The sequence below is a fragment of the Micromesistius poutassou genome (genome assembly GCF_964030765.1).
Source record: "Micromesistius poutassou genome assembly, chromosome: 3".
Taxonomy (NCBI): Eukaryota; Metazoa; Chordata; class Actinopteri; order Gadiformes; family Gadidae; genus Micromesistius; species Micromesistius poutassou.
In genome coordinates this window covers 18,519,626-18,538,452 of record NC_140273.1, presented here as the reverse complement: position 1 = coordinate 18,538,452, position 18,827 = coordinate 18,519,626, and the positions used below count along the sequence as shown (strand labels likewise).

The 18,827-nt window shown below is 39.8% G+C and overlaps 2 protein-coding genes across 4 annotated transcripts; both read left to right on the top strand.

The window, feature by feature from the left end:
- The first annotated feature begins 65 nt into the window (after positions 1-65).
- LOC311340150 (uncharacterized protein) lies at positions 66-6,657 on the top strand. Its single transcript, XM_084465024.1, has 7 exons — positions 66-93; positions 791-881; positions 1,782-2,114; positions 2,418-2,519; positions 3,402-3,506; positions 4,404-4,448; positions 4,915-6,657. Exons 2-7 carry the CDS (start codon positions 818-820, stop codon positions 4,938-4,940), a joined length of 675 nt encoding a protein of 224 aa, XP_084321150.1. The 5' UTR covers positions 66-93; positions 791-817; the 3' UTR covers positions 4,941-6,657.
- Positions 6,658-12,281: 5,624 nt separating this feature from the next.
- LOC311341268 (uncharacterized protein) lies at positions 12,282-17,349 on the top strand. 3 transcript variants are annotated; one of them, XM_084466168.1, is made up of 7 exons: positions 12,282-12,458; positions 13,335-13,460; positions 13,575-13,913; positions 14,277-14,387; positions 14,966-15,070; positions 15,727-15,771; positions 16,631-17,349. In XM_084466168.1, exons 2-7 carry the CDS (start codon positions 13,391-13,393, stop codon positions 16,654-16,656), a joined length of 696 nt encoding a protein of 231 aa, XP_084322294.1. In that variant the 5' UTR covers positions 12,282-12,458; positions 13,335-13,390; the 3' UTR covers positions 16,657-17,349. The 3 variants fall into 3 exon arrangements, with proteins under 3 accessions (XP_084322294.1, XP_084322296.1, XP_084322295.1); XM_084466170.1 differs by having other exon boundaries at positions 12,282-12,637; positions 13,386-13,460; XM_084466169.1 differs by having other exon boundaries at positions 12,282-12,637.
- The last annotated feature ends 1,478 nt before the right edge of the window (positions 17,350-18,827 follow it).

The following is an 18,827-nucleotide window of genomic DNA, read 5'->3' as shown; positions in this document are numbered from 1 at the left end:
GATGTGGGTGGATACTACCGTGTTCATAACGAAACCAAAAACAAAAGGTTACAAAAACATCGGTCATCGATCTCCACACGAACGGCTGAGCGGGTGAGTAATGGTTCTACTATGCAAATTACACTCCAAATTCATTTTTGCAGGCAATACGCGCAATATGCGCAACTTTAATCTTTTATAGTATTAGACATACTGAGCGCCGTTTATGGGAACTTAAGCCTGCACACAATATTGAGCCACAAATGAAAGAATGGTTGTATTCTAAAGTAAACTTTAAAGTAAGCTCTCAACGACTGCTCTGGCTTTTCCTGGCTTACTCACAAACTGCATGGGATTCAATGTAGTGGTCAATACTCAGCCTAAGGGCATACTTATGCATACTTATACCGATATGACTAATCTGTCCATAGAAGGCATACCTTTGTTGCAGAATTTCCGTGATATTTACAGTATATATGTTATTTTCTATCCCAGTCAAACACATTGAGTGGATTGGTGGCTTGTTTGTAGAAATGGAGAAAGGGACATCGTGCCACAATGTAGAGTAGGGATTGCGTAATATTTGTTTATGAGATCCATACAACAATCTATCTGCATGATACATCTTTTTATTATTGTTGTCCTTTTTCCAATGCCAACTTTTAGTCTTCCAGCATTGCCTTATTATTTTATTTTATTTTTTTACAATTTTTTCACTAATGTCACAGTTAGATGTGGCTGCAAATAATGGTACAATGTTGGTGGAGAGAAAAATCCAAAATGCCTATTAAGATTTATTGTTTCAATCTAGGAATACTGCTTCTATTGAACAGAGATCATGGCCTCTTGGACATGCTTGCTGTTCTTGACCCTTTTCTGCATCATTTCTGGTTGTGATTTCAGTAAGTTGATATATTTCCAATAAATAACTTTAAAGGTCCCATGGCATACTACTTTATGGATGCTTTTATATAGGTGTTAGTGGCCCCTAATACAATATTTGAAGACTCATTCCCGAAACTCAGCCTTGGTGCAGAATTACAGCCACTACGAGCAAGTCGTAGTGGAGCTCTATATCTAAATAATATCATATTATATATAGATATAATATATATTATCACGGCCAAAAGCTGTGTGTGCCTCCGGATGATATTATGAATCTCAAAAGACTGCGCCGAGTTCTCTGACGTCTCTGGTACTTCCACAACGAGACTCGTAGTGGGGGTTATCTCGGCCATGGTTGAGAAGGAATTGGGGGAAAGGAAGCTTGCGCCATAACACTAACAGCAGAACGGTTATCCAAATAACAAAGAAGTGTACAACACTTGCGTTACAGTGTGTGTATTCACACACACATGTGGTGCTCGCACGGTCGTAGCTCATTGTTTCATTGGCGGGCCAAATTCTAGTCTATATATAATTGGCTCATTCATTAATTCCCTCACTCTCCTCCTCAAGCTGGTGTGTGGTGAGCGTTCTGGCGCTGATTGGCTGTCGTGCATCATCCAAGTGGGTGCTACACATTGGTGGTGGTTAGTGAGGTCCCCCCTTCACTGTAAAGCGCTTTGAGTGTCTAGAAAATCGCTATATAAATTCAATTAATTATTAGTCACTGGGGGACCATAGGCAGGCTAGGGGAACTCATATTAATGGTCAAAAACCTCATAAAGTGAAATTTTTATGCCATGGGCCCTTTAAATATGTTCAATAAATGTGTATTAAAATATTTTCATGTATATAATGGATTTATAATACTTTATAATACTTTATAATACTAATATAATATGTGTTCTAATTTGAAGGTGTTTTTGTACATCTGGAGTGTAACAAGGACAGCCACGGACGGTTAGGCCAGCAGTCATTACTCGAGTGCATTGTGAAGGGAAGTGTACAGATCGAGAGGGTCGAAAGGATCATTTGGAAGAAAGAAAAGACAGCTTTAATAGAATACAAAAGAGGTATTAACCTCACATCTAAACCAGGCTTTACATTGGCTGAGCCACGTTGGAATGAGACCAACTTGAATGTCTCGATGCTTGTGGCCAACACCATGATGGCAGACATGGGAAAATACACATGCATAGTGGTCACCAATCGAGGCCATTGTTCCAGCTCAATCACCCTCGGGCTCTCAGGTGGGTCTTATCACTGAAGTATAAATATTGTGTTTTTGGACGACGAGCTGTGTGACTTGAAATTAAAAAAAAAAAATCATAAAAAGAGGCCAAAAAACGTCCAGGTCTTTATTTGTCTTGAGAGAAGCTCCTTCATATAGTGGCTCCATAGCAAACTGAAAACAGCATGAGGATCAGTGCATAGTTTCTGAGCAAGAGTAAAAAATACCCTCTTAGAAATGTGCCACACATTTTGTTGTTAGAGATATTCATACCAGACTAAGCAAAATCATGGATTCACCCCATTATGTTTTCTCTCTTCAGCCACCGATAGCAGTCCGACCACCGGAGTGACTGAAAACCCCCAGAAGGATATGAATCAATTCTGCGAAGATGGTATCTGTAACATTGAACCTTACTATGAAGGTAACGTTCTCTCTGAGGTCTTCTCTACCCTAATATTATGTTTACCCTTAAGCAGAGGCGTAGCCACGGGCGGGCCTGGACGGACCTAGTCCCGCCTAATTGTCAGTCTTGCCCGTCCAATCAGAGGGCTTTCCTTCGTTTATGTTCACCATCTAAAAAAGGTGCGCAAGTCAGCACTCCGCTGAGAGCTCAAGAATCAGTCAAATCGCGAACAACCGGCAGCTCCTCCCCCTCCCCTCCTGAACGTTTCTGTGAGAGCCCTCCCACTATACAAATATAAGAAATAAAGAAATATAGCCATTATACATTAGGCCTGTCTGTCGGTCGAGGAGGACTCTATCTCTCTCTCTCTCTCTCTCTCTCTCTCTCTCTCTCTCTCTCTCTCTCTCTCTCTCTCTCTCTCTCTCTCTCTCCCACTCTCCGATGCATGGGTTCATGCAGTTTTGCACGAGTTTAAAATGTTTCTGCGTAATTTGTCAGCTGTGATCAAATGCCTTTAATAAATTCCACCTTTATGTCATAAATATAACATGCCTTTGATTAGTGTTTGTATGGTGCATCTAATCTAGGCCTATCTTATGTTCAATCAAATTGGCTTTGCCCGCCTGTTTTTTTCTGTGCCCACCCATGTCGGCATTTCTGGCTACGCCACTGCCCTTAAACCAGATTTTTATTACCAATTACACTCATGGGTATGTTTCATGAATTAGCTGAGGGCTGAAATAAATACAACTCTTTGCAGGATTTATGCTTCATCATTTAAATGAATAGGGTGCTAAAAAATGGTGAGAAAGTTACATTGCAGGTTGAAGCTATTGATGAGAGGAGTGGGACAACAAAAGAGCATGTCACATACACATCTTAATCTTTACTTTCTTTCAGCTCCAAGTCCAGATTCACGATTGGCCTCCAAAGTAGTCCCCCCTGTGGTCGTGGTTTTAGTGATCATAGGACTGCTGTTCTTCCTGAAAAGACAATGCAATAAACGTAAGTAGCCTACTCTTCTTGGCCTTTCCCAGAAGCGCGTCACAGGATAAACAGCTTGAGTAGAGCTATCAAGCATAGATTGGACTTTGGAGCCAATTACAAAAAAATAAATAAAGGAATGAATGTTTGGGTTGGAATGGAGTACAAGGAACACATTGTTGCGGGTTATACCTTAAAAATATGTTGCCCAGCCAAAACAAGTCCTGTTATTGTTGGATGTCTGCCATGAGAAAAGCTTTGAGACAAGTCAAGCAGCAGATAGTTGGGTTGTTCACGGAAACCAAAAGTAAAGATGTAAATCTTAAAGAAAATGTTGTTTATATATCATGGGTTGACTATGTTGATGGTCTTGTGTTTTTATAAAGTTTTTATATTGAAACACTGAGATTGTTTGGGGGTGTGTGTGTGTGGGGGGGGGGGGGGGGGTATTTAATGAGAGACTGATATAAGGTATAATTGGATTTCCATGAAAATGTTAAACCTACTTTTAAAATTGGTTAAACTATTGGTTAAACATTTGAATGCTTAAGCACTATACCACTTTCAATATAGCTACCTTCTGTCTAAAGAATAAAACATATATTTAGAGCAGAAGAGATGACATCAGTGTATAAAGTGCAGATTTCATCTCCAGGAAAACCAAACCAATGAAAACCTACAGTTATTAATTTCTGTGATAGAATACTTAATATGTAATGTCTGATAAATGCGATAAAAAAATGCCACCTCTTCAAGCAATCTTTATAAACCTGTCTAGTCTATTATCTGAAGGGTCACTGTGAAATTTCTCACAAATATCGGGCATTCATTGATGATGTCGGTAATTTTATCACCATGGGTGTATAATAACAATATATTTTGTAAATATATGCCTACTGTATCTTCCCTTTTTCATAGGTACACATGCAGAAATTCCCACAGACAACAAAGTTCTATGTAATGGTGTGTTCATTTTTCATTATTATTGTTTTTATCACCTTTATTTCTTAACATTTGGTAAATAGATGTTTATTTGCATATGATAATGATAATACACAGACTAAATAATGAAAGTTTTTTAAGTTTTCAAACAATAACTTCACAAAGACAACAATGAATAGCTTTTAACTTTAAGATCAATGGATCAGGAAGATCAATGGGCAAATCTGTCTGCAGATGATGTTATTCACTTTCAGCAGTGGAAAAAATACGCTATTGTGCAGTTAGTTCTTCATTGTTCTAAATAGTTGTGGTTTAGCATGAATGGTGCCCAACCGGTATCAACTGCCATCTGGCAGAAAGTGAATTGCATCACTGCTGGTAGTACTGGTTTATATTACTTAACATAGATAGCCACACTACCTGCCTAGTTCATCTGAACAGGATTAATGATGGAAGATTTGCTCAGACATATATGTGCTCTTTGCAGGCGAACATCAACCAAACATGGTCTGAGGGACTGTGCCAAACTGTTGTCAATTGAAGACAAAGAGAGAGTGAGAGTTCCTGCAGGAAGAGTTACATTTAATGTGATTTTGCAAATCAAGCTAATTTCATGCAGCATCCAAAGAAATTCCTCACTTCTACTCAACTAACTAATTGTATAGTGTTCTGCCTTTATAACACTGCCAACATCCCAAGGGTGTGTTGACACGGCTTGATAGCACAATAAGACAAGACAACCTGCTGGAATCCATCAAGCATTATTGTGGACCTTGTTTCCTGATTCGCCCCAAACCAGTCCCAAATCTTCTAATGAAATGATTAAGCTAAGTTGAAAATGATCTCTTTAAGCTAAAGAGGATGTATGTTACGATGAAGAATTAGAGAGATACAACATAAATGAACTGATGATGACATCTGCACATCTGCATCTGCACAATAATTATTTTTACTAACTACTTTCTACAAATCTTTAATAGGCCTACTAAAATACCAGACAAATAAGTTTGTATAATACTAAATGTAAATACTTAGTAGGTACAACGTAACATCAGTCTATCTACAAAAACATTTGCACTTTTCACTTTTTTTAATTTTTTTTAAGGATTTTGTTTGGATGTAAAAGGAAGCATTTGATGCTATTTTTAACACTGTGATACTATTTTAACACTGTTTTAATGCCAGCGTGTGTAGCAAGCTAAACGCCTGGTTTGACCTTCCAAAACATTGGCCATACGTTTGTATAATACTAAATGTAAATACTTAGTAGGTACAACGTAACATCAGTCTATGTACAAAAACATTAGCACTTTTCACACATTTTTTTTATTTTTTTTAAGGATTTTGTTTGGATGTAAAAGGAAGCATTTGATGCTATTTTTGAAACACTGTTTTATTGTGAGATGACCTTTAAGGACAGAGATGTAAATACTCCATTCGCCACAAATGCAATAGCTTATCAGGAATAATGAATGGCATGTGAAATCAGTTTCTGCAAGGTTAATTAGATAAAAACAAATCACTTGACAAATGACTTTTGTGAATGTTTAATTCATTAATTAAACAGATGTAAATATTTGTATATAGGGTTTATGATAATGATGATGGTAATCCCGTACCTCCCCCCCCACCCCCCCTGTCAACAATTCCGCCCGCGGACCCTGTTATAATGTCCCCAATTAATGTTGCATTTCAGCGTTAACGCGTTGACGTGCGTCTTGGCGCGGTAACCCTGGCGCATCAACTCCGGCAGATCGCAATCCCGCAACCCCCCCCCCCCCCCCCCCCCTCCCCCCGGTCAACAACTCCGGCCCGCGTCTTTGTCCAGGTCTTCAATTTTGGCCCACTGTACAGTTTGAGTTTGACACCCCTGGTCTAGGGGTTTTGATTGCTCTGAAATGATAACCTTCTCAAGACTATAGTTACAAGAGGATAATTACTATTATCCGAATCCGAGAATCCGACTACACCTACACTAGGCTACGTCAGTATGCGAAGAATGGATGTTATGGACCTTCGTCTGCTGTGATGGAACTATAATGTTCAGAAGATGGACTACTGTAGAATGCTGTATCTGCATTGCATTGACAGGTTTTGATTGGCCCAATGAGCCACGTAGTCACGTGAGCATGAGAGCCCTGTTGGTTAGTTGGCTAGTGATGTTGGAACTGATAACATGTAGGTCCTACTAGCTGTGCAATGATTAATAAACATAAAACTCCATAAGAAAGCCTTCGTCTGAGCTATTCAACAACTAGGCCTACTAAAAGAGCATTTTAGATATTTTGCCACGTGCGTGTTATTATTACTGTGTTGTTTCATGCAGGCTGGACAACCCAGTGAAAAATACCACTTCATTACCATAGTTGGAATTAAAATAAAGAATAATTTAATAAAGGCTCCCAGTCACAAAAGTGAAACGAATTAGTTTTCACATTGTGAATGGTTGCTCACACTCACACTCCTGTCCACTTATATTTATGGACAGAGATAACAACATATGATTGTATGATAATAATTGTCATGTTGATCATTTGTTGTGAACGGGCGAATTCTGCATCACTTTAAATGTTCCTGCCGCAAGGAATTGTTGGAGAGTTCCCTGCCAGTCCAGTGAAACTCATCGGGGCAGCTTCTTCTTCTTCTTTGACGCTGCCTCATCCTGCTGGTAGAGAGCGGCCAGAAGCAGAGGAAGCTGGCGCCTGACCTGCCTAAACCTTTTCTTGGCCCCCTAATAAAGATATTAAAGTCTGTTCGATTGAACGGCAGAAATACCCTGGAAATCCAGAGTTCTCACAAGAGCACAATTTGAAGTTGCTCAGCGAGTCACTCTGGGAACGAGTAATATACTCACTCCCCGATTCCCCTGGCCCCATTAACCAATCACATCGGTGTGTATCTGATATAGGCGGGCCAAAAGCGTTGCTGTTTTACCGACCGGATACGGCAAGAGTCTCTCCAAGGTGTAGAAAGTGATTTTACATTTCTTTTACCTGGTGTGCAGCCACCACGTTCTGATCAGAATAGACAGAGGGTCAGCGGTGGCTTCCATAAACAAAAAGGGTGCAGTGAGCTCCTCTGCCCTCCACTGAGCAGCGGTCGAGCTCGGGCTTTGGGCTCATCAGAACCTGCTCAGCCTAAGAGACCTCACCTGCATATCGCATGCGCCCAGAACTTTGGAGCGGACCTCGTATCTTGCGGTGGTACCTGCCGAGGCGAGTGGCGGATACATCCCGACGTTGTCAGACTGATCTGGCAGAGGTTCAGGGGGATGGCTCAGGTGGACCTATTCGCGTCCAGAGAGAACCCTACTGTAGGACACGGTTCTCTCTCAGCGAGCAGGACCTTCCCCGTTGAGGGTAGACCCGATGGTGCACACGCCGTGGCCACGGGCTCTGTGGTTTGCATTCCCGCCGCTTCAGCTGATTCTTTATTTGTTTCGTTGTGCGTGCACAATGAATTGTGGATCCTCTCCCGTTGGACTTTAATCAGCTTTCACTGTAGAGGGAATATTGGAATGAATCACTGTGTCACGTTTGTTGGACAGGGATAATACCTTGTTCATTGAGGAATTGCAAATTCATACATAACTGTGCGTTATGGAAGCATATATGTAGTAAAATTCAAATGGCAATGCAATTTGCAATTTGCAATTCAATAAGTCATTACATTGTGCAATTGACAATTCATTATGCAATTTAATAATGTAATTTGTAAATACGTTATTCAAAGTGTATTTTAATATGCAAAGTGACAATGAAATCCTCAATAAAATTTGCAAAAGTTATAACAATAAAAATAGAATAACATTTTGTCAAATTTTTTGAGTTCCTTTATTCAAATTGAAAAGCTATAGCGTCCCCGTGATTGCAATGCACTTCGCCACGCTCCGTGTGTTGCAAAATTCAAATGACATTTCAATCCGCAAAACACTTTGCAAATCGTTTTGCAAAACGTTTTGCAAAACGTATCAGCCAATCGCGTCTGGGGGGGAACTTACGTCACTTGCTCGTCAGACCAGCTGATCATCCACGCACATTGCAATTTATTTATTTATTTATCCCGCAGCAGCTGCCAGACCGTCTTTTCCGCCATTTTCAGTTATAATTACGTAAACTCAGGTAAACCATAGACCTATTAAGAGTCAAATCTGGCACAATGCTAGGCATAGAAAATAAATTGCAACGTGCGTGGATGACGTCACTTCATGCGTGGATCAAGTGACGTAGTCCCCCCCCCCAGACGCGATTGGCTGCAAAAAGTGTTTTGCGGATTGAAATGTCATTTGAATTTTGCAACACACAGAGCGTGGCGAAGTGCATTGCAATCACGGGAACGCTATAGCTTTTCAATTTGAATAAAGGAACTCAAAAAATTTGACAAAATGTTATTCTTTTTTATTGTTATAACTTTTGCAAATTTTATTGAGGATTTCATTTTCACTTTGCATATTAAAATACACTTTGAATAACGTATTTTCAAATTACATTATTAAATTGCATAATGAATTGTCAATTGCACAATGTAATGACTTATTGAATTGCAAATTGCAAATTGCATTGCTATTTGAATTTTACTACCATACGTGTATGAGGAAGTTGAGTTGTTGTGGAAGTCCCGGAGACGTCGGTTAACCCGACGCAGTCTATTCATAATATCATCCGGAGGCGCACACATCTTTTGGCCGTGATATATTATATATAATTTATATATTAGGCCTATATTATATAGACATTTAATATTATATGGTATTATATTGTATATAGAACTCCAGGAGTCGCAAACGACAACGATCACTCTCCTCTGTTCTCCTCCATGCTGCGGTTCACTCTGGACTGCAGGGAATGGTTGGCCGGTTGAACGCTGATTGGCTGTTACGTTACGGCACCCAGGGAAGAACGCTGATTCGCTGTCATCATGCGAATTTCGCAGCAAAGTTCAACTCGAGCGAAAGTGTCGCGCTGCAAATCCTCGTGAACGTGCTCGCCCGTAATAATCTGTCGCTGTGCAAGTTTTATCAGGCAAACTTTGTCGTGCCACATCTTTTGCCCGCCAACGGTGCTTCATGCCCATTCATTGTCAACCATGACCGAGATAACCACCATTGCATGTCTTTACCTGTTGTGGAAGAGGGAGAGACGTCGGAATGCCTGTCGTTTATGGGTTTATAATATCATCCAGACACACAGCTTTTGGCCGTGATATTATATATTATATTATATAGATATTTATATATTATATGATATTATATAATATCATATAATATTATATATAGAGTCCGGGAGTCGCAAACGGCAGCTATCACTTTCTCCTCCATAGACCTCTGAAGAACCGCCTCCGAGGCTCCGGTTCCCTCAGTCAAATGTCTATGGGAAATAACATGGGGTTTTTGAATGATCGTACATAACAAACTCTGTAGGTGGCGTAGAAGTAAAAGCTGCATCACGTTTTGAACTACACACATTTTCCATCTAGTTTCGACTGGCTTTTTGGATTGTCGGTGCCGTTAAAGTAGTAAACGATTATAAATGCTATTTTAACGGCACCGACAATCCAAAAAGTCAGTCGAAACTAGATGGAAAATGTGTGTAGTTATAATGTGTTGTTATGTACAATCATTCAAAAACCCCATGTTATTTCCCATAGACATTTGGCCGAGGGAACTGGGAGCCTCGGAGGCGGGACTTATTCTTCAGAGGTCTATGCTGCGGTTCACTGCGAGTGCAGGAAACGGTTGGTCGGTTGAACGCTGATTGGCTGTTACGTTACGTCACTCAGGGAGTGAACGCTGATTGGCTGTCATCACGCGAATGTCGCGGCAAAGTTCAAATATTTCAACTCGAGTGAAAGTGTCGCACATCCTTGTGAACGCGCTCACCCATGACAGGGTGATGCCACGCCACAAGTCAAATCTTGCTGCAGGTTTTTCTAGTGACAAATCGCCTGATTCGCGTCTCTACGTTGACTTTCTATGGAGTCGTGTTGCCCCATCGCGTTTGGTGTGAATGCACAGTTGCCGCAGGTTTTTCTAGCGACAAATGTCGCGTGTTACACGTCTCTTGCGGTCACGTGACGGTCACGTACCCCGCGCATGGGGTGTCGCACCGCCCTTTTTAAGACGTGTCTGATGGCTCAGATCCGCACGATTTTTGTCACTTGGCGTACGAGCGGACAGACAGACCGGAAAAACCACAGAGAGCAAGTGTGCAAGGCGGCCTGTGAGTGGCTGGATGATGGTGGAGAGAAACAGCCAGGTTTGGGATTGTGGACCAAAAAGGTGAAGTTTTATTTCCTCCAAAACCAAGGTCCCAAAAATAACTAAACAAAAATAAGTCCATTAATTACAAAAATAAAGAAATGTTCCAAAACACGAAAACGACTGTAGCATTTAATCAGCCTAGCAATCGTCTAACAAAACTACCGTGTTCTCTCGTACCTTTTCCCCCAGTCACAAACTGCGACTCCCCTTAAATAAGACCACTAATTGGTTGCAGGTGGACCAATCAAGGCCAGTTAGGCCATAACATTTACCAAAAGGGGACGTTCCCTGGCCAGTGGCACCCCTAGTGCTCCGGAAGTCCAAATATCACGTTAAAATATGATGTGAGGGGAGAGACAGGGAGAAGGGATGTTCCCCTTCCCACAGCAAGAATGGATGATTTTGAAGAAAGAGTTGCTGAACAAGTGCGCCTCTACAGGAGTCTGTATGATACGGCGATGAAGGAACACAGGAACACACTCAGGACACAGAACATTTGGACAGAGATTGGGAAGACGTTGCAGAAAGATGCAGACATATGCAAGAACATCTGGAGAAGAATGCTTTTTCTAATTTTGCACTGTGTATTTTGTAACTGTGTGGTTGATTGGACATTGCATTTTCAACATTGTCTTTTTGAACTGTGCGTCTACGTCTATGCACAAAATAAAAACATATTTTGGAATGTAGGCCTACTTGCTTTTGTTATATTAAATTTACTTGTAGTAGGCTGATTACAAAAACGTTGTCTAAGCACAGGTGGTATGTGTCTGGTGATCATACTGGCTATAGAATCTATAACTACAGGCCCATCAACTATTGTAATGTAATGTGGCCTCCGTAATAGCAGATTTAATATTGACTACGCCACTCTTGATTGCAAGGGTGAGAGAGTCTGGTGATCATACTGGCTATAGAATCTATAACTACTGGCCCATCAACTATTACTTAAGCACAGGCGAGACAAGACTGCGCCTACTGGCGTGTCTCAGATCCGCAACTATCATTAAACTTTATGAAAGCAAGCGCAGGTTGTTCGGTCAGAACAAGACAGCAGGTTTGGGTCTGCTCAAAATGGTTTTATTATCACTCTTCCGACGCAAATGTAGGCATTTGGTTTCTACAAACAGATTAACTAAATAATGAAGAAAACAAATCAACTGATATGTTGTCAACAAAAAATCAACAAAACTGAACCCCGCAACTGACCCCCACAAATCGTATCAGCTTTCTTTTAAATATGGGCTACCTTTAAAGTTAAAGTCCTGAGCAACACAAGTTGTAGAGAGAAAAATAGAGAGAGTGACAGTTAACAAGACAAAGTCTCAGACGGAGAATAATTGCATGTAGTCGCTGTGGACTTTGTGCAAGTCTGAACAAATGTTATGTTGTTGCAGGGCGGGAATTGAAAGTCATTTACCGGCTTATCAACAACAAGGTTGCAACTCGTTCAATATGCCATTCAGTCACACTTACTCAGTGCTCAACCACCAATGCTTTAATGTGCCCGAAACCCCCGGGGGAAATTTGTAATATATTGAAAAAAAGATCGTATCGATCGTAGTCATAACGAAACTTAAAAAAGGGAAGTAAAAACGTGTTGCGCTGAAAGGGAACGCTTGGTTCTTACAGAAGGAGACGATAACTTATTTGACTGATACTATTCTAACTTGAACTAGTTTGTTTGTTGTGATTGCGTGTTAAAATGCTATGGGCTTGAGGCTTTAGACCGGACGACTCTACGTTTTATGTAGGATCAACTGAGTGAAGAGGTAACATTTCTAAAGTGTGCTCTTTAGTGGGGTATCGCCTCCAGCAGCCTTAGGCTGGATTGGGTAACATCGGGCAGTTGTATTATATTCAACAGACTCACAAATACACATAAGGTGTGTAAGAGTAGCCTACACTAGAGATGAAGCAAGGTTGAGGTTAACAGGCTGTGTTTGTGAAGGTAATAGCCTACTTTATTATTTATATTGCGTACAAGTCATGCTATATGTCCTGTATTCATAGGCCTACCTACTTTACAAAGTTTGGAAATGGACTCGTCTAATATTCAGCTTATATGAGTTTGAGATTGTGAACAATTCTTTCATATTGTGCATATCTATTTAGTATAGGCTATTCATATTCATACCTCATAGGCTATTCATAGCCTATTCAAACCTCATTGATATCAGATGGTCACTCGTTATCTGTTCATTCGACGATGTGTTGCTCAGAATCGTTATCGGTAACGATAAAGTGGGATCAGTGCAACCATAAGAGATTTAAGACTTGACTTGGACTTGTGAGCATCTCTGGCTGTCAATCAACTTTGTCAACGCAATTAAAGGCTAAGTTCTCCTTTTAAAGTATATAGCTTGCTATATACTAAATAGCTGGTTAGAAAATCACTTCTTTGTGTGATAAACGTTGTGGGGGAAAAAAGACGGTACCTTGTAGACTGAGTGTCCGTGTACGTCAAGATATGTTTTCGGTCAAAATTACTCTACTCTCTAAATTACACTACTTATACCGATTAATGAAATGAAGTTGTTTTTTTATGTATCAATATAACCATATTCCATATTCCATATGTGTTGTAAACAGTGAGGGCAGGCCTAATTGATTCAAATGTTAAACGTGTGTATCTTGTTGACCAACAGATGGTAGAGACATAAAGAAGAAGGCTAAGAGCTGTGTGAATAACCCTACAGGGATCATGGCCTCCTGGGGTGTGTGCTTGCTGTCCCTGATCCTTATCTGCAATATCACTGCTGAACAGGGTTGCGGTAAGTTGGTATATTTACCAGAACTAACTTTAATAAATGATATGTGATATATAATATTCATATATATAATGTATGAATAATACTCTGATCTAATTGGACCATTTATCTTTGCAGAATTTGTAAGTCTGAAGTGTAATGATAACAACAATGGACGGTTAGGCCAACAGTCACTATTGGAGTGCATTGTGGTTCTTTCACAAGAGGCACCAGATGTACGGATAGAGAAGATCATATGGAAGAAAAAAGGAGCCCCTTTGATAGAATACAAAAGAGGTGAAAACCTGCCAGGTAAACCCGGCTTTACATTGGCTGAGCCACGTTCGAATGTGGGCAACTTGAATGTCTCGATGCTGGTGACCAACACCAGGATGGCAGATGTTGGAAAATATACATGCCTAGTTGACACCAATAGAGGTCCCAGCTGTCCCAGCTCAACCACCCTCAGCCTCTCAGGTGGGTCTGGCCAATCGGCTATAAATAAATATATATTGTGTTTTTTGACGTCAAGCTGTGTGACTTTAAGAGAAATGCAAAGGAGGAGAGAAGATATTAATAAAGATATGCCAAAAAAAACGTTAAGGTCTTCTTTAGTTGTTTTGAGAAGAGCTCCTTCATATAGTGGCTCCATAGAAAATAGAAGATGAGAAGAGGAAAACTGAAAACAGCATGAGGATCAATCAGTGCATAGTTTATGTTTGAGCAAGAGTAGAAATACCCTTTAGAATTGTGCCACACATTTTGTTTTTAAGAGATATTCATACCAGTCTAAGTAGATGAAAATTCATGGATTCACCCCATTATGTTTTCTCTCTTCAGCCACCGATAGCAGTCCGACCATCGGAGTGACAGTAAACAACCAGACGGTTTCGACGCCTTCCTGCAATGATGGTCACTGTGAACGGATAATCGGTGGGGTTGACAAACACGGTAATGATTTGACACCTAGCCACGAACAGGACGCCATTGTTGTGGCATTTCCTTTATAAGATATTCCATTTAGTACAGATGAGACTTCTTAAAGCAAAGAAGCACACAATAGTTGTAGAAAGTACCTATTTAATGTATGCATACACCAGTCTCCTTTCTAGCAGAGTGAGCCCTGAGCACAGTTTCACAGAGCCTTTTAAAAGTTCACCCCCTCCCCACAATACTTTTTTTATGGCCCTTGATTATGACAAGCAGTTTTTAATGGCAGCTAATGCCCACCAAACATTTTGACAACCATGATAGTGAGTCAGATCATATGGATGTTGTGTCTACTGCACCAGCCATTTGGACTCCTTCCAACTCCATACTATTCACATGTGTAGACTACAATAGCAGTGGAGGCAGGGAAAGAGAAGACCATTATAACGTTGCACTTTACTATGCACTTTACTAGGTAAGGTAGGTTTTTATTACCAATTACACTCATGGGTATGTTTCATGAATTAGCTGAGGGCTGAAATGTGTTTGAAGAGAATGTCACATGCACTAAAAACATCTTAATCTTTACTTTCTTTCAGCTCCAAATCCAGATTCGCAATTGGCCTCCAAAGTTGTCCCTCCTGTGGTCGTGGTTTTAGTGATCATAGGACTGCTGTTCTTCCTGAAAAGACGATTCAATAAACGTAAGTAGGCCTACTCTTCTTGGCCTTTCCCAGAAGAGCGTCACAGGATAGGTGAACAGCTTGAGTACAAAGAGTCATGTTGCATGCTATCGTTTCTGGACAAACTAGAGCTATTCTTCTCGAGGAATGCATCTGTGGGTTGGAATGGAGAACACGGAACACATTTTTTTATCTGCTGATTAACCTTAAAAACCTGTATGGCAACTCGGCACAGCCTAAGCAGAAGTTCTTTGTTCCTGTTATTGGTCTGCCATGAGAAAAGTATTGAGACTAGTCTCAATAACAACAGATAGGCGGGTTGTTTACCAAAACAAAAGTAAAGATTTATGTCATAAAATATTTACTTTTATGACATAGGGGTCAATTGGATTTTATGACATCACGTATCCTGTGATTTATTTCTGTGATAAATTAGTTGAACTCAAAATTTTGGCAGAATGCATATTATGTAATGCCTGATAAAGGGTCTTCAAAACATCTTTATAAACCTGTCTTGGGGGGTCTGGTCTATTATCTGAAGGGTCACTGTGAAATTTGTTCCAAATATTGTGCATTCATTAATCAAGTTATTTGACGTGTCATCTAACATTTTTTTTGCCATGGCTGTATAATAATAATATATTATGTACTCTTACTGTATCATCCCTTTTTCATAGGTACACATGAAGAAATTCCTACAGACAACCAAGATCTACGTAATGGTGTGTTCATTTTTTTACTAACCCTATTTCTTAATAGTCAAGGAATCATTTCGTATAATTTGGTAAACAGATTCTTCTTTACATATGATACTAATAATACACAGACTAAATTATGTCTCTGTAAATATTTTATAGAAAATACTAAACTGAAAGGTTTACATTACAATATGTTTAAATTGCTTCTATCCAAAGCAAATTACATTCAACCATGAAACATTCTTACAATGTACATTTAACCATGAAGATACTACCCAGAAAATTTAAGAAGAATCATGCAAGTACATTCAATTCATTGAATAAGCTAAGTGATTCACTATAGAAACTGGAGATAAAGAAAGTTGTATTCGTTTTTTTCCATGGTGCTGTGTGGTAGGAAAGACAAACCAAAGCTCCTTGCTGGCTGCCGGTATTACATGTGATATTACACAGTGTTTAAAGACCTCACTAATAATGCATACAATACAAGACCAGCACATGTCACGCACACAATGTATTCACAAGGAAAATTAAAGTGTGTAGGCATACAATTACAATAGCTCAGAAGTACAAACAATAAAAAAGAATGGATTTGGAAGATCAATGGGCAAATCTTTCTGCAGATGCTGTCATTCATTTTCAGCAGTGGAAAAAATACGCTATTGTGCAGTTAGTTCTTCATAGTTCTAAAAGGGAGGTTCTGGTTTAGCCTGAATGTTGCCCAACCGGTATCAACCGCCATTTGGGAGAAAGTGAATTGCATCACTGCTGGTAGTACTGGTTTATATTACTTAACAACATAGTTAGCCACACTACCTGCCTAGTTCATCTGAACAGGATTAATGATTGAATATTTGCTCAGATATATATGTGCTCTTTGCAGGCGAACATCAACCAAACATGGTCTGAGGGACTGTGCCAAACTGAGAGTGAAAGTTTCTGCAAGAAGGGTCAAGTTGAATGTGATTTTGAAAACAAAACTAAATTCATCAGTCATGCATCCAGAGAAATTTCCTCACTTCTACTAAACTAACTAATTGTAAAGTGTTCAGCCTTTATAACACTGCCAACATCCCAAGGGTGTGTTGACACGGCTTGGTAGTATAGTAAGACATCCTGTTACAAATCCATCAAGCATTATTGTGGACCTTGTTTCCTGATTCGCCCCAAACCAGTCCCAAATCTTCTAATGAAATGATTAAGCTAAGTCTAAAATGATCTCTTTAAGCTAAAGAGGATGTATGTTATGATGAAGAATTAGAGAGATACAACATAAATGAACTGATGATGACATCTGCACTTAAAATGAGCATAAGGATTTTTTTAACTTAACTACTTTCTACAAATCTTTAATACTAAAACTAAATACGTTTGTATAATATTAATTGTAATTACTTACATTGTGATATCAGTCTTTGTAAAAAAACACAAACACAATGTCACAGTGAAATCAGTTTCTGTTTCTGTTTGTTGTTTAGGTACAAACAAATCAACTGACATTTCTGAATGTTAAACAAAATGCTTTGTACGTGTATGTGTGTGCCTTTCTGTCACTGCATTTATTTGTTTGCAATAATAATAAAAAATATCTATTAAAAAATGTATTTTGTAACGAGACATCTGTGTAAGAAAGGGAACATTTAATGTTCCCTCATTGGTCATTGAAACAGTTTGTAAAAGGCTTTCAACAGGATTGAGTCCAGACCGATCCACAGAGAGCAACAGAATTTGAACTTGCAAGATTGGGATGGTCTTACAGGGATACACATACAATGCTAGAAGTACACATTCGCCCCTGCTTACATACATTCACACACAGAGGCCGGTCACAACTCACTCTTCAGGATCAGTAAGATTATGTCTCAGTAAAGTATACCTGGTGCTGACCGCCTGAGCTAGCTTCACCCAGGCCACTGTATCTTCCTCCTGTATCTCTCTCTTCCTCAGGTGTGCCATCATCTCTGATATCCACAACTTCTCTCAGATCGTGCAGTGCATGGGAATGGAAGGATGGTTTATCACCAGGCCAGTCCTATGATTTGCATTTTGAAGTTGAAGTTGTGTGATTAGGTCTATCTTAATTGTTGAGATAGACTTACAATTCATTGTAAGGGTACAAATGCAATTTATGGTCAACGTTCATTCGTGCCTCCTTTACACCTTTCATGACACTTATTATTTGTAAACAACCACAATGAGGGAAAATACCTATGTCTATCATATTCATCTCTCCTGGCTTCACTTAAACATTTGTTCCAAATTTGATTTAATATTAAATGTATATAAATATACACGTATTCATATGGCGGACAAATGGAGAACACAAATCGTGGACTGATGATGACAATTCTCTATTCTATTCTGTGATTTTGTTCTGTTTTTCTTATTTTAGAAAATAGCAAGCGTGACAATTCTGCGTTACGGGAGCTGGATTTTCTAGCAGTTAGCGAGGATTCCTATCTGAGAGGTTGTGTTCCACAGCTCACCTTACTTCACCCTGAGCAAGGTACCTAATACCTAGTATCAAACCAGTAAGTACCTCTGAAAAGAAACATCTGACAATTTATTAAACAGTCAAATTGTTTGCAGGGATTAGAAGTGGAACTCCCCTGAAACACACTGTGCCCTCTTTTGTTTTCTCGGAGTTGGTGCCTCCTCTGTCACACCTGGGGGATGGGAAGGAACGTCACAATGGTGGAGAAGCAGCTGTGCTGGTCAGAAGCCCTGTTCTACTGCAGAGGCTTTCACTGGGACCTTCTGAGCCTCAGGGCTCCAAGGAGCATGCAGCTGGTGGCTGATTGGCTGATGCCCACTAACCAGCCACCCTTGGGTGGGCCTGAGTAGGTTTTCTGGTGTTGTCCAGCCCTTAGGTGTCTATCAACTAAATTAGTCTGTCCTTATGGTCATCTGTCCATCCATCTGACCACCTTATCTTCTCAAAAATAAAAAAATAAAAAAATAAAATTAAAAAGTGTAATATTTGTCCACTTTCTACCAGGTAACTCTCTTCTTCTAATGGATGAAAGGCTCATAGTCCCCCAGCTATCTGTATATGTTTTATAGGCCTAGTGTCAGTTCTA